The sequence below is a fragment of the Drosophila bipectinata genome, chromosome XR (genome assembly GCF_030179905.1).
Source record: "Drosophila bipectinata strain 14024-0381.07 chromosome XR, DbipHiC1v2, whole genome shotgun sequence".
NCBI classification, from domain to species: Eukaryota; Metazoa; Arthropoda; class Insecta; order Diptera; family Drosophilidae; genus Drosophila; species Drosophila bipectinata.
Window position 1 is genome coordinate 25,803,807 of NC_091735.1, and position 13,081 is coordinate 25,816,887.

Genomic DNA, 13,081 nt, shown 5'->3' on the forward strand with positions numbered 1-13,081 from the left:
TGAAATTGTTAATGAACTCGTCAATTTGGTAGCCCAAGAGTCAACCTGTTCCCAGTGCCGCATAGAAAGTGAGTAAGTACACAGCACGGATCAGAAGTGGGGAGTCGAGTGGGACAGGGGAATCGAACGAACATCCCAGCCGGCAGTGCCTGTCAAACAAAAGACTTAGGCAACGAACTTGCTAACTGGGCTAAGCCTCAACGCGAAACTCTGGCCATAGGTCAGGTCTGCGGGGGGACCCGCGCCCGGCGTGTTAATTGCCCGATAAATAAGCTAACAAAGCCCGAATAGAGTTTCGATTTCCATGATTCACGCAAAACTAGCGTCGATTTATCATTAGTGATTATTATGTAATTTCAGACAATTAGGCAAATACTGGCAAACACTAGGCATACAGGTGTTAGAACCGCAATGCTGACAGCCAAACCAATCAATCAATCAGTCGCTTGTGAGTTCTTCACATTGTGGGTATTGGTAACAAATTGTTGACCCCAAGCGCCGGAGACCAAGCTGCTCCGGCTACTAACCTGCCCCGAAGAAACCGGTAACAGTCTCAAGGTCGATGGCTCAATGGCTTTCGGCCCAGCAAAGTCCAAGAGCCGTGAGCTGTGAGCCGTGAGCCATGAGCCCTGGCCCATACGCCATAAAATCGGCGATAAGAAACCCAAACTCGACCAAAATCAAAACAAAATTAAATAAAAAGCAAGACGATGAAAAAGCGAAAGTAATCGCCATGAAAGTGGAGCAGCTGGAGCGCGAGCTTCGATTTTTCGAACTTTTCGAAGGCAGTCGGTGAGGGGGCGTCGCGATAATGATAAAAACCCACTGATTTATGCTCCGGTTTAGGTGTCATATCCAACTCGGTCAGTAAGTTTATTGACCAGACGAATTTGAAACGATGCACCAGATTTCCGATCGAGGAGTTATGCAAATCGATTGGGCCAACTTCGATTGGGCCATTAAACCGACTATTAGACAATGCATTCCCTTATCTCGCCTTTTATTATGATAATCGTAAAGATGAAAGCGAAACCACAGACCGTTTACAGGTCTATTAATGTTTTCACACCACCGCCAGTGCGAACGGATCTTATTCATAATTCCTAAGCAACTGATTGCCCAAGCCTCTGAACGCGATTTTCAATTTACGGATCATTTAACAGCACCGAGTTCTGCACGCCAATTAAGCCACAAATGATTAAGCTTAAATGCCATTCAAGATATTAATGAGCATTCACCAAATTATAGTATTATTATTAGGCGACCTTCGGCCGCTAGACTTAAAGCAAATTTGTCTCGAGCTAAGTAGACCAGAGTGCCCGAAAAATTCCACAGAAGCCAGACACTCTTAAAAATGTAATCTTAACAATACAGTTTAAGTATTAAAGCTATTACAAATATTGTTCGAGTGCATTTTTTAATGAATCAGAATGAAGCCAAGAAATCGCTTTGGCCTGGCCGAGAACAAAGTCAGAAGTGCAAGTGAACGGTTGGCTACGCCTTTTCTAATTATACTCGCTCCGGCGATTGGGCACAAAATCTGAAGACCGAAAACAAGACTCGAGACACAAGACCTCTTGATGTGAAGGACTGGCCCGGGCGGGCTTAACAGCGGGCTTCATAATAAGCCGTTTCAATAGCTTAGTATTTGGCTGTAAAGCGGCCCATTACGTTTGGCAACTCCGTCTAATGACACTCTTTATTGAGCCTCGTCGATTGGAAGTGTCATCTGCTGCAAGCCCAAAAGGATCTTTTCTGCATAACAACTGGTAGTACTAACTGGTGTCTGGGCCATAAAAGTCTTGCGACAGAGCCCTCGCCGGGCACACTTTCAATTGGCCGTCTCACAAAGACAAAAGCCTCAAATTAAAGAGTTATGGAAAATGTTAGTTGCCGACTGCCTTTTATTTTCCAACCTGTTAGGCTGTTAGGCGGGCTTGCAAAGTACCTGTGCCTGTACCTGTTTTTTGTTAACTGAATCTTGTCTGCGTGCACTTAGCCCAGTCATCGTCGCCAGAACAGCGATGTTCGGTGACATTAATGCCGAGACATGGCCAAAAAAAGCTACTAGCTGGCTGGATGGCTGACTGGCTGGCTGGCTGACTGACTGCATGGCCGACTGTCTGGCTATATGATGTGCATAATGACCGCCGTTTCCCAACCTCCATACTCGGATTAAGCAACTGCCACATTACGCGCCGACAGGCCGGGGAAGGGTACAACTATGTATAACGATTTGCAAAGAACAAATGGCCACCGGTTAGTACGGATTTAATGCGTCTGGCCCACAAATGACATTTGACATTTCGGCCAAAACTGAAACTGAAACTGAGACTGAGTCGAGCCGAAACTGGAATCGCGATGAAGATCGACTGGAAACAAAACATGAAGGCAAGCAAAGTGGGGTCAGATCGGATGGGCAGGTATTTGAGGCGCTTATGGGGTCTTGGCCGGTTCAAAACGGCTAATGTTATGGCAACTTGGCCAAGATTGGCTCAACTAAAGTCCGCGACAAAGTGCAAGTCTCCGGCCTGTCGCATGTCCGTCATAAAATTATGACACGAGCTGTGGCTCCGACGGAGTAATTGATAGATTGACTGGAGTAGTGACTGGCCGAGTGAAGGAGGGCGGAGTGTCGAGGCGCCACTGCCACAAGCTACAAGCTGCCAAGCTGCAACCGCCAAAGATTTAATTGCAGACTACGGATAATTTCCCGACTGCAAATTGCACTGCCAGATTGGCCAGAACACAGAGCTGTAAGCGAAGCTATTGCCCCTCCTTTGAGATGGAGTATCGGATCGCTTTTGTTTACCAGAATTGCCTGGAAATGAGACTCCAGCACCTGCCAACAACAAGCAACAAAAATCGAAAGTGGCCGAAACCGAAATTAAGGCAATCCGGCCAAAAACCGATACCAAAACGGAAAAGTAAGAGGTGGCTTCTGCAGGTTCTGCAAGATCGAGGACAAATGTCAAGATGGACCAGAGACTCCAGATGGCAAGTGGCGATGGCCGATCGCCGATCGGCGATCTCCCCATCTCCTCTCTGACCTTGTGACCCACAAACTTAGCTTTTAGCTTTTGGGTTTGGGGCTTGGGGTTTAAAGGTGCGAAGGTTCGTTCGGGTTTTGCGGTTTCGTTGCTGATATCTTTTAAAAGTTTTTTATTTGCTATTTCAACGGATGCGCGCATTAATTTTGCTTTATATGGAGCCCTCTGTCCGCAATACGTTGCATAAAAACCAAAATTAAACCGAAAACACGAGAAATAAAACAGCAACCAGTGGGGCAAGGTGCCCCTTAGTGTCAATTAAGGATTATGTTTCAGTTCCATTTCGGGGTAATTGCTCAACCTGATGTCAGCTTAAATTAAGGGTACATAGGTTATACATATTCTAGATCAAAGTCCTTACACATGTGGAGGAAGCTTTGAGGATACCTATCCACCAATCGATAGGGACCTCTTATGGAGTTATTTGTAGGGTATATAGAGATCGACTCCATTCAAAACTGGATTTTGGCTTTCAGAGCTTAAAGAGTCGGTGAAACCAGTGACCTTGGGCCAGAGTGTTGATTGGCCAGTTGGCTGATAAGCCGCCGCGAAAACGGGTTAATTGGCAGACTCAAGGGGTTAATTAGAAAGGTTCCCCATATCCAGATCCGGATCCTGAGCTAGATGAAACCTCAGTGACATCGACAATAAAATGCACCATAAATGTGCGCTTAACATACTTCTTAAATGCCATTATTTTATTTTATTTTCATAATTAAATCGGGAGAAAATAACAGATGGCTTGACACCTGCTAATAGATCGTAATCAAGTCAAATCAAATATATCTCTAAATTGCGTGGAAATATAGTTCGGACAATTAATTCTTGAAATTGACTTAATCAAACACTCGGATTTGACTGAAATTGGCGCCGATTCGTAGAGTCGAGTCGAATTCTAAGTCCAACTAGCCGTCGCATGGAGTAATTATGCACCTATGTGGTCCATATGCGCAATAGTAGATCGAATCGAATCGGATCGGATCGCAGTATAATGCCGAATCCAGTTATTACGTTTCGTCTGAATCCGATACGCGCACTTTGACTCCAATTTATCGGATCGAATCAGATCGGCTTGGATCGTTTTGGATCTAGCTGTCCGAAGGCGAACTACTTGATTGAATTTTCTTAGCTTCGTTTTCTAGGGGGGGGGCTTTGATAACACCGGCCTTTAATAACAGAAAAGCCTATGGAATATTAAATAAAGCTTGAAACCCTTTGAATTGGACCGTTTCTCGAAGATTAAGCACTTGAAACTAACCCTTCAGAACATTTCACGCCCCATACAGTCAAAAATCCATAGTAGGCTGCTCGTATCCCCTTTAAAGCATAACAAAATGGTGGAGTTTTGAATACTAACGTTGGTTTCTTAAGCGATCTACCCCCTGAATGTTGACCTGTGATTCTTGTGTTGTTTTCTTGGTTTTTGTTCTCCTTCAAGACGGCATTTCATGTAGAGCCCGTATGGGGCCCGTAAATACGTATAATTTATGGTGATTATTAATCGTAAAAAGCGTATTAACTGGCGAGCTTACATAGGCATTTCGATTATAGTTGCTAAGCTGGCTTATGACAAATCCAATTCTAAGCATACGCCTCAATGTTTGGGTCAAGGCCTCTACAAATTTTGCATTTAAGTTGAATTCGTTGAAGGTGTTCTAGGTTTTTGCTTTACAACTTCTAAAGTGCATAGATCATAATTGAGATCTATCGATCGCGTCCATGGAATGTCCTCTTCTTTCCCCAGGTTTATGGCTTTTGAGTTTTCAGACCTTATCTATGAGTATGTGTCCAAATAAACTTTGGGTATTATCCTCTTTAAACAATTCAAAATTGAAACTGAGTAAAATACAACCAGCAGTACACATTATATCTGAGATCTATTGATTGTTTCTATCAGAAATATATGGAACAAGTTCTCAATGAATAACAAGAACAAGTTCTGAATAACCAAAGACCAATCTCTGAGCGTGTCCTTTTTATTGACTAGCTTGAAAACTTCATCCCTAATTATTATTGAATAATTGCTCTTTTAATGGCATAATCATGACGTTGAATAAAATACAACTAGTAACCTTATGTAACCTCGCCAAGATGACACACCGCCGAAGAAATGATTGAGAACGCACATTGCGCATACGCAGCGTATGACCGACTTGTGGACCTGAAGTGTCTGGGTGTGTGGTGGTGTGCTTGGAGTAGCCCATGTGTGTGTGTGTGGCTTAATTGAAAGCCAAAGAGTCAAAATTAAAAGCGCATTGCAGAAACAGCACTAACAATAGTGGCAGAAAAGCCAGCCCGCAGTAGCCGCCCAGCCACCTAACGTCTCGGCTTTGCACTTTATTGAGCGCTTTCCGTTCCGATTTTGGCTCAAAACGTGTTCGCCGTCGACGCAGAAGTCGGCGTCGCGCTCATCTTGCTGCCCGCAGTTAGAGCCACAGTCGCAGTCGCAGTCGGCGCCGTCACCGGGCCACAATCAAATTGAATTTTTGGCCAGGGAATTGCGTTGGAGCGACCGCATGGCTGGGTATTTCTCGATGGCTGGGTTGGCTGGAATGGCTGGATTGCTCAGTGATTCGGTGGCTTTCTGGCTTTTTGGCTGTTTGGCTTTCTGGCGCCTTGAGTGACGTCAACGGTGGCGCTGGCAGAGACTGAGGCCGCGGCAGAGACTGAGGCCGAGGCAGAGCTGTGCGCCTGCGCCGTGGGCAGTGTAACCGATTTTTTGGCCACTGCTAAATCATTGAAGTAACTTTCGTCTGCAGTCATTTGCTTAAAGTTAGTGAACGTGCTAGTATCGCGTATCTGGCGGACAAACCTCGACCAGCGTTGATCAATACTTAGCTTTTGTTTCTTGTTTCTTGTTGTTTGTTTTTTGTTTGACGAGCTTTACGGTATTTGGTGTGTAGAAGGCCCTGAGATGAAGCCTATGGCTCAAGCCTCCGTTCAAAGATTATAACCCAACCTCTCCTCTTCCTGTCACTTTCCAGAAGAGCAAAGATGCAGTTCCCCACGCGCCGATTATTGCTGTCGATGGTCCTGTTGTCGGTGTCGCTGTCGCTGACGAGCGCCGCCCCCGCGCCCCAGCAGCAGGCCCTGTCGGAGATAGAGAGCTTCCAGGACGCCAGCGAAGCGGAGCTGAATCCCCTGAACGGCGAGGTAAATACCACATACATCCCTGAATCTAGGAAGTCCCACTCGCCTGAAAGAGATGGCGCGCTCCTCGCTCCTCGCTCCGGGCTCCGAGCAGAGAGACGGACGAGGGGGAGGGGGCACTTATTGTCTTCTGGCGTGAAAGTGAATTTTGCGCACGTTGCTGCATTGTTGTTGTGCAAGCCGATAATTTGGGGCTCAGCGGCTCAGCGGCTCGGCCGCTCAGCTGAGCCAGAGCTCGGGCTTGGCGGTGCATTGAACCACCGTCTGGTGGAAAATATGCAAATGGCCACAAATAGCCACAGATAGCCACAGGAATATGTGTATGTGGGTAAAGCCAGGCCGTCGCAGAGCGATTTTGAATTCGTCGGCCATAGTTCGGACCAAACGACCTTGATGGCGCAAAAAGACAAAAACAAAACAAACTTGTTAACGACCTACGATAACATTTCAAAACCATTTCAAGAGCCAGCCCACAGAAGAGGAAAAAAACCGGGGAGGGCTGGGGGAGAAAGGGAGAGGCGAGGCGAGGCGGCCGTAGCCCCGTCTTGTTCGTGGCTCATCACTTCTTCTTATTCGCACGGATTGTGAAAGACCGCTCCGCTCCCCGCCGGCCCAGCGGTGTTGACGGGTTTCGGGTCTGGGTGAAAAGTTGGCAAACGAAATAGGAAACCGGGGAGATTATGGGCCAGAGTATATATTAACTTCATAAATCAATAATCGGCGAAGGCCCTTCTCTTTCGAGACTAGCCCTAGAGAGGGCTTATAGGGCAACAGCTTCCAGAAATCTCCGGCAATTAGGCCGCTTCCCCCGCCTTAAGCCCCACACCCTTGTGCCCCTTTTGGGCTTTAACACCTGCTTAGATTTCAACAACTGACCTGATTTTCGCTGACATATAAATCATAGCTCGCGCTTGCTGTTTGCGCTTCAAGGGGCTCGAAAACTGAGGCAGGGAGGGGCGCAGCGGGGCTGGCTTTTTAGTTTTGTTTAACTAATAAATTGCCCGGCAAAACGCTTAGTGTGGGCTTAGTTCCAAGCATAATTTTGCCTTTTTTTGAATTGGGAAATCGCAGAGCTCTCGAGTGGGAGAATGGCAGAACAATGAGCCGAATGGCTGAAATTGCCAAATTACCCTCCGCTAAATGAGTCGCATAATTTTTTAAGATCTCCGAGCTAGACAGACAGATAGTTGGCAACCTGCGGGCTGGAGGCGGTGTCTGTTTTTATTTATTGTCCGTAATGACTTGTACCTTGAGGTATGCAAACGGTCCTGAGTTATGGCCCAAAAATGCTTCTCCTCAATACCACATAGTTTGGGAATTTTTAAGCTTCATCTGCCCCGCCAATTGCACCTAAAGTGCGGGTATTTCTGACCTCCAATTATCCAAGAATGTTATTTGGGGTCTGATGTCACAGTGGCCCCCAAAAGCGACTAAATACTGGTGGTGTGGAGCCGTACTAATGGCCGTCCAACTGCAATTAACGAGTGCACTTAAATCCGGATCCGATTGGTTATGCGAACGGATTAGAAATCAGCGGATTTCGCCTCCGAATCGGTGTGCATACATATCGCATTAATTTCGACTCTCCGGTCCGACTTGACTCTGACCAGATGACGAGGTGAATTTTAAGTGCTGCCCCCCGAAAGTACCAGATACAATATACCATATAGCATACAACAGATACTAGGTATAGCCAGCCGAGACACAAAAGAGCAATCGCCTTAGAATGGGCGAAGGTCCCCGACTGCCGACTGGTGAGTGATTTAATTACAAGAGTGCGGTTTTCTTGAAGCAGGCCCCTCCACGAAATTGGGTCAAGTCTAACTGGCCCCAAGTGCCGAGTGTTTTGTTTTTTGTTTCTTGCCACTTTGCCACTTTGGCTTTGGATTGAACTCGAAAGAGAAAATAGATCAACGCGTGCTTTTAGTCCTGTGTGGTTGTGGTCCTTACAAGGTATCCCTTTTCTATTGCCCCGATTTTCCAGGAGGCTTTGGGCGACCAAGAGCGAACCAAAAGAAAGCTGCCCGACGCCACATTCGAGGCCAAGAACGCCGTCCTAGGCTTTGTCTTCGGCGTGAGTATATGAACCTCTATGAGTTACCTCCTCTGACAGGACAAAAGCTCAAAATAATGACTTCGAAATCCGTAGAAAATCGACAACTTCCTGGACACCAAGACCCGGGTGATCGAGCAACTGGACCGCGCCAACATCGAGAAGAACAAGCAGTGGGACATCAAGTCTCCGGTGCCCATCAAGGACTTCCAGACCCTGATCACAGCCGTAGTCTCGCCTAAGATCCGCTCGATCGGAAACATCGCCAACGATCTGACCACCGGAGTCCTGACCACCATCACCGCCTTCAGCGGGTCGTCCTCCGGCAACGGCAACCCCAACGCCGGTCTGGGCAACGTGGTGTCCAAGTTCCTCAGCTTCTCCGGCCCCATCCTGCAGGGCTCCTCCGGCGGAGTGAACGGCATCGCCGGAGTGACGACACCGGCCCCAGACTCCGACGAGGCGGGCTACTAAGCTCTATCAGAGCTGTTACTCTTTGTTGACCTCTGAAGCACCACACCCCATCCCCAGAGTGTTTTTTACCTTTCCAGTGCCTAGACTTCCACTTCCTTCCGATTTCAAACCTTATTGTTAGTTAAGTTTCATGTTTGTAAATATTCGGCATATAGAAATGTACATATAACGACAAATTCACGACCTACACAAAGCTAATAAAAGCGAAAATTACGAAAACATCTCACTACACAACTGCCTTTTTCCTGCCGGAGTTTTGTGGGAGATCTACTGGAATTTATGTCCCTAAAGGTCAATGTTGAAGGCCAGAGAACTGATCTTTCTGATTGTTTTTAATTCTATTTGCCAGAGGCGGCGCCGGGCGGGGGGAAAGGACGTGGGCGACGCGGCGGAGATCGGCGCGGACGCCTCCTTGGAGCTTCCTGGCGAGCTGCTGAACAAGTCCTTCCAGACGGTCACCAACGTATCCAAGGCCATATCCCGTCTGATGCTAGTAAGTTGTTGGCTTCAGAGAACCCAAAAAGAATCTAATGAGCTTTTATTTTCAACTTCAGAACTCCGCCCGCCGCTATTCGCGATTCGTGCTCTTCTTCAAGCCCATCTTTGGGGACGCCCTGGTGGTGAAGGGCTCCGAGGACCCCACCACTACCACCACCACTCCCAGGACCACCTCCACCACCACTGAAGCAGAAAAGGTCAACGAAATCTGAGCCAAACTGACCAAAGGCTGATTACTCGCTAGAATTTTATTTTTTTTGTTACATTACTTTCAAATTATTTAACTTAAGGGACTTTAAGTCGCTACCCAAATCATGACCCACTGCGGGGACGCACCAGCATTCGAACAATCTTCAGAGAGCCCTTGGGGCCGTCCAGGAATCCCCGCCACAGGATGCCCTTGAAGCCGTCGACATCTCGCTCCAACAGACGCTGGTACAGCCCAAAGGGGTTACTGAAACAAAGGCATTTAATCGGTTGAATTTACGAAACTATCGGGTTAGGCAACATTGTGTTACTAAGTTTGTTATGTACCTATTATTTCTACTTATATTTATACTCATGTAATCGATAAAGTCGATCAAGTTTGCTGTAATCGGTACTGAGTCGACTTATCGCTCGTTGGAGAATAAACATCTCGATGATTTCCGATAAACTTCATCGATGTTATCGAAGCACACTATCCGCTGGTGAACTTACCTGAGATTGCAGCTGGGGCCGTACCAGAAGGCCGCCGATTGGGCCGCCGCGCAGTTCGACTCGCTCTCGTCGTTGTCCCGGTCCTGGGTGCTGAACTTTTTTCCAGTGTGTTGGCGCAGGGCGTCTGCGGCGTCGCCCTGGTACTTTCCCAGGACATTCAGCCGATACTGCTCCGACTCGCTGCCGATGCTGAAGTGATCGTAGAGGGCGTAGCGCAGCTCCTGCTTCCGGTTCTGGAGCTGCACGAGGAGCTCGTAGTTGTCGCTGCTGGTGATCTGGTGGAGCTTGTCAAGGCCGATGAAGAACTCGGTGGTGAGCGGGCCGAAGCCGATCTTGTAGTCGCCCCACTTGCGGTTGAAGTCCTCGCTGCCGTCATACCGATTCACCACCATCGTCCAGCCGCCGCCCCGCACCTTCTGGTCGCAGAAGACGAAGAAGGGCTCCACGTTAGAGCGGGGTCGGATACGGGTCACCCCATGCTGCTGCTTCAGGCAGTTGGCCGGCGTGGCAGGTGCCCCACCCCCGGCGACGACTGCCCCTCCTTCGCCCAGGAGCTGCGGCTCCAGGCTCAAGCTGTTTCCGGCGGAGGATTACTAAGATTACTAAAAAGGGACTGGCAAGCTCACATCACTCACAATCTGGAGCCCAAGAGGGGCGTGCTCGCGGAGAGGGTCAGCTGTGGAGAGGCTCCAAATCTCCGCAGGTCCACCAGCTGCTCCTGAAGACCCCCGATCATCTGCTTGAACTCGTCGATCTCTCCGGCCAAGGATTGGATGCGGGACGTTAGGGAACTGATGGAATCAGCAGGGCAGCTACTGGAGGTCTGTGGTGGATTAAAACTGGATTAGAAACACCATAAACTACAATTATCGGGCAATTAACTTGCTAACTGGGATTAAAGGTTAGTACCCCATCACGAGTTCTAGATAACTGTTTATAAAACTAGATTCTTCATTCAGGTATTCCCCGATGCACCTACCACGTTTTCCAGCGAAGAAGGCACTACCAGGCCGCCACCCAGGTTCACAGGCGTGGTGGAGAGACAGGCCATGGCCATCACCAGGGCGTCCAGCTGCACCATCTGCGACATTTTTCACGGCGACCACTGGTCAGTATCTAGGCGTCCGGCTAACTACGCTTCTGTGGAATAAACTAACCGATCTGAGGCACAATGCAATTGGAAATGCGACTGCGACTGCGAATGCGAAACTCGAACCAAAGGTCACTCGACTACTGCGAAACGGGTATGCTAAGCAGAGCGAGATGAGCAAGGGGAACAGTGACAAGGAATCGGAGCTCCTCTATAGGGCTGACAACAAATACTGGAAGCAGGATATTTGGCAAGGAAAAGGACAAAACACTGGACTTTGAAATGCTTCGAAAAAACCAAAACAATAGGAGTTCCAGGGGTGCGTCTTACCCAAACAGACTAGTCTCGACTTCAAAGTGGTCAGACGCGTTATAAAGCCGATTAATTGGAATTCAGTGATCGAGTGACTCGGCCAGCATCTCCAATAAAATACTAGTCGCTCCCAGATCGGCGTGTTTACCAACCAACTGAGTCAGTTACCGCATTGCTGTCGTTGCTAAAGCAGCTTCTCACGACGATTCACTGTACTATATACCAGGTGACTATGGCGCTGGAGGCGATTGTCACGGCCCTGGCCTGCCTCAGCGCCTCCACGAATTCGTCCGACAGTGGCCACCATTCGATGATAATGAAGAACTCCGTGGAGCCCATGGCCTTAGTGAGTAGATAGGGTTGTGTAATTGCCATAACTAATCGCCCCTTTAGGATAGCTGTCCTGTGAGCACCTTGGGAGCCTTGGCTCTTCGGTAAGTGTGCTCATATACGAAAATAGCCCATACTTTTCTCATATAGAACCTATATACTTCTCATTTAGGATTCAGTTTATGACGGATGAGCTGCAATCACTCAGAACGGAACTCAACGAACTGCAGCAGTTGATCGACGAGTACAAAAGTCGGGCCCAAGATGCTCCTCTCCTAACCAGAACGTAACCAATGAATATTTTGTATTATACTGATAATCCCAGATCTCCAAATCCGATTAGCCGGCAACCTTCGGCGCCCGTGATCCTCAACAAAACGCCGAGGAACTGTTTCGGCCAAAGTCATGGTCAGGTCCGAATACAGATTGGCCAGAACACGGAGCCCTTTTTCGTCAGCTGCGACCAGAAAATTCCCTACGGAAACGGGGAGGGAGGCTGGCTGGTGGTAGCCTACAGGTTCGACGGCAGCGAGGACTTCAACCGGGACTGGGAGAACTACAAGGCCGGATTCGGGGTACTCAACGGGGAGTTCTTCATCGGCCTGGACAAGCTCCACCGGCTGACGAACAGCGAGGAGCACGAGCTGCTGGTAGTGATGCGGAACAAGAACAAAGAGGAGAGGTTCGCCATCTACGACCACTTCAGTATCGGGGGCGAGGCGGAGAAGTACCTGCTCTATGTGCTTGGAGTCTACACGGGCGACGCCGGCGACTCCCTGCGCTACCACGCCGGCAAGAAGTTCACCACCTTCGACCAGGACAACGACGACAACGGGCAGAACTGCGCGAGGACCCACGCAGGAGCCTGGTGGTATGGGCGCGAGTGTTTCGAAAGGTATAGTGTGTAATCAGCATCATATCTGAATCATCTTAATTCGGTGTTTTTACTTCTATGCAGCAACCTCTTTGGAACCTTCCAGACCAAGTATGGGGCGGAGATCGACTACTTCAAGGGCATCCTGTGGAAGACCTTCCTGCCAGGACCCAAGGGCTCCCTAGCCTATGTCCGGATGCTGATTCGACCCCGCAAAAAGCCCTAGTTGTGCGCCGATTGGAGCTGGCATCGTAGACTCCCCTAGAAGACTAATTAGCTTTCCTAAAAATAAATAGCGATTATTTCCCCCGACGTTTTCCCAGAGGCTTTTCGCGCCGCCCTGCTTGGCTGACTGCAAACCGGTTTTAGTCATCATCTATTTATTATATATTGATGTAAAATACCGGGAAATAATGCCGCTAATTAAGAAATTTTATTTGCATACAAAGAGACCCAGGTTATGTGGGGGAATCTTTCCAAGAAGCACAAATTTTTTTCTCTAAAAATAAGCGCATGGCATAACTAAGCAAAGATTGTACTGGAAATGTGTA

At 48.3% G+C, this 13,081-nt stretch overlaps 3 protein-coding genes across 7 annotated transcripts in view; 2 read left to right on the top strand and 1 right to left on the bottom strand.

Moving 5' to 3' along the window:
* On the top strand, nt 1-9,907 carry LOC108123895 (uncharacterized). Of its 4 annotated transcripts, none has more exons than XM_017239301.3 (4): nt 1-72; nt 6,035-6,203; nt 8,185-8,274; nt 8,350-8,953. In XM_017239301.3, the coding sequence occupies exons 2-4, from the start codon at nt 6,045-6,047 to the stop codon at nt 8,725-8,727; spliced, it is 627 nt and encodes a 208-aa protein (XP_017094790.2). In that variant the 5' UTR covers nt 1-72; nt 6,035-6,044; the 3' UTR covers nt 8,728-8,953. The 4 variants fall into 4 exon arrangements, with proteins under 4 accessions (XP_017094790.2, XP_043068959.1, XP_017094791.2 ...); XM_043213024.2 differs by having other exon boundaries at nt 54-68; XM_017239302.3 differs by lacking the exons at nt 1-72; nt 8,185-8,274; nt 8,350-8,953 and adding exons at nt 5,791-5,945; nt 9,077-9,220; nt 9,282-9,907.
* The window catches only part of LOC108123893 (microfibril-associated glycoprotein 4), a 24,650-nt gene continuing 21,027 nt past the window's right edge, over nt 9,459-13,081 (bottom strand). Inside the window, exons 1-4 of one of the 2 annotated variants that reach the window (XM_017239297.3) lie at nt 10,904-11,190; nt 10,560-10,747; nt 9,925-10,497; nt 9,459-9,679 (exon numbers count right to left, since the gene is read on the bottom strand). In XM_017239297.3, coding sequence (XP_017094786.2) covers nt 9,538-9,679; nt 9,925-10,497; nt 10,560-10,747; nt 10,904-11,014 — 1,014 coding nt within the window. In that variant the 5' untranslated portion in view covers nt 11,015-11,190 and the 3' untranslated portion in view covers nt 9,459-9,537. Of the gene's footprint in view, nt 9,680-9,924; nt 10,498-10,559; nt 10,748-10,903; nt 11,191-13,081 lie in introns of those variants that run through there. The other variant, XM_070283047.1, reaches the window with a different exon arrangement.
* Nucleotides 11,451-12,978, top strand: LOC108123894 (microfibril-associated glycoprotein 4). The gene is made up of 5 exons (XM_017239299.3): nt 11,451-11,672; nt 11,720-11,760; nt 11,829-11,942; nt 12,000-12,551; nt 12,615-12,978. Exons 1-5 carry the CDS (start codon nt 11,559-11,561, stop codon nt 12,754-12,756), a joined length of 963 nt encoding a protein of 320 aa, XP_017094788.2. The 5' UTR covers nt 11,451-11,558; the 3' UTR covers nt 12,757-12,978.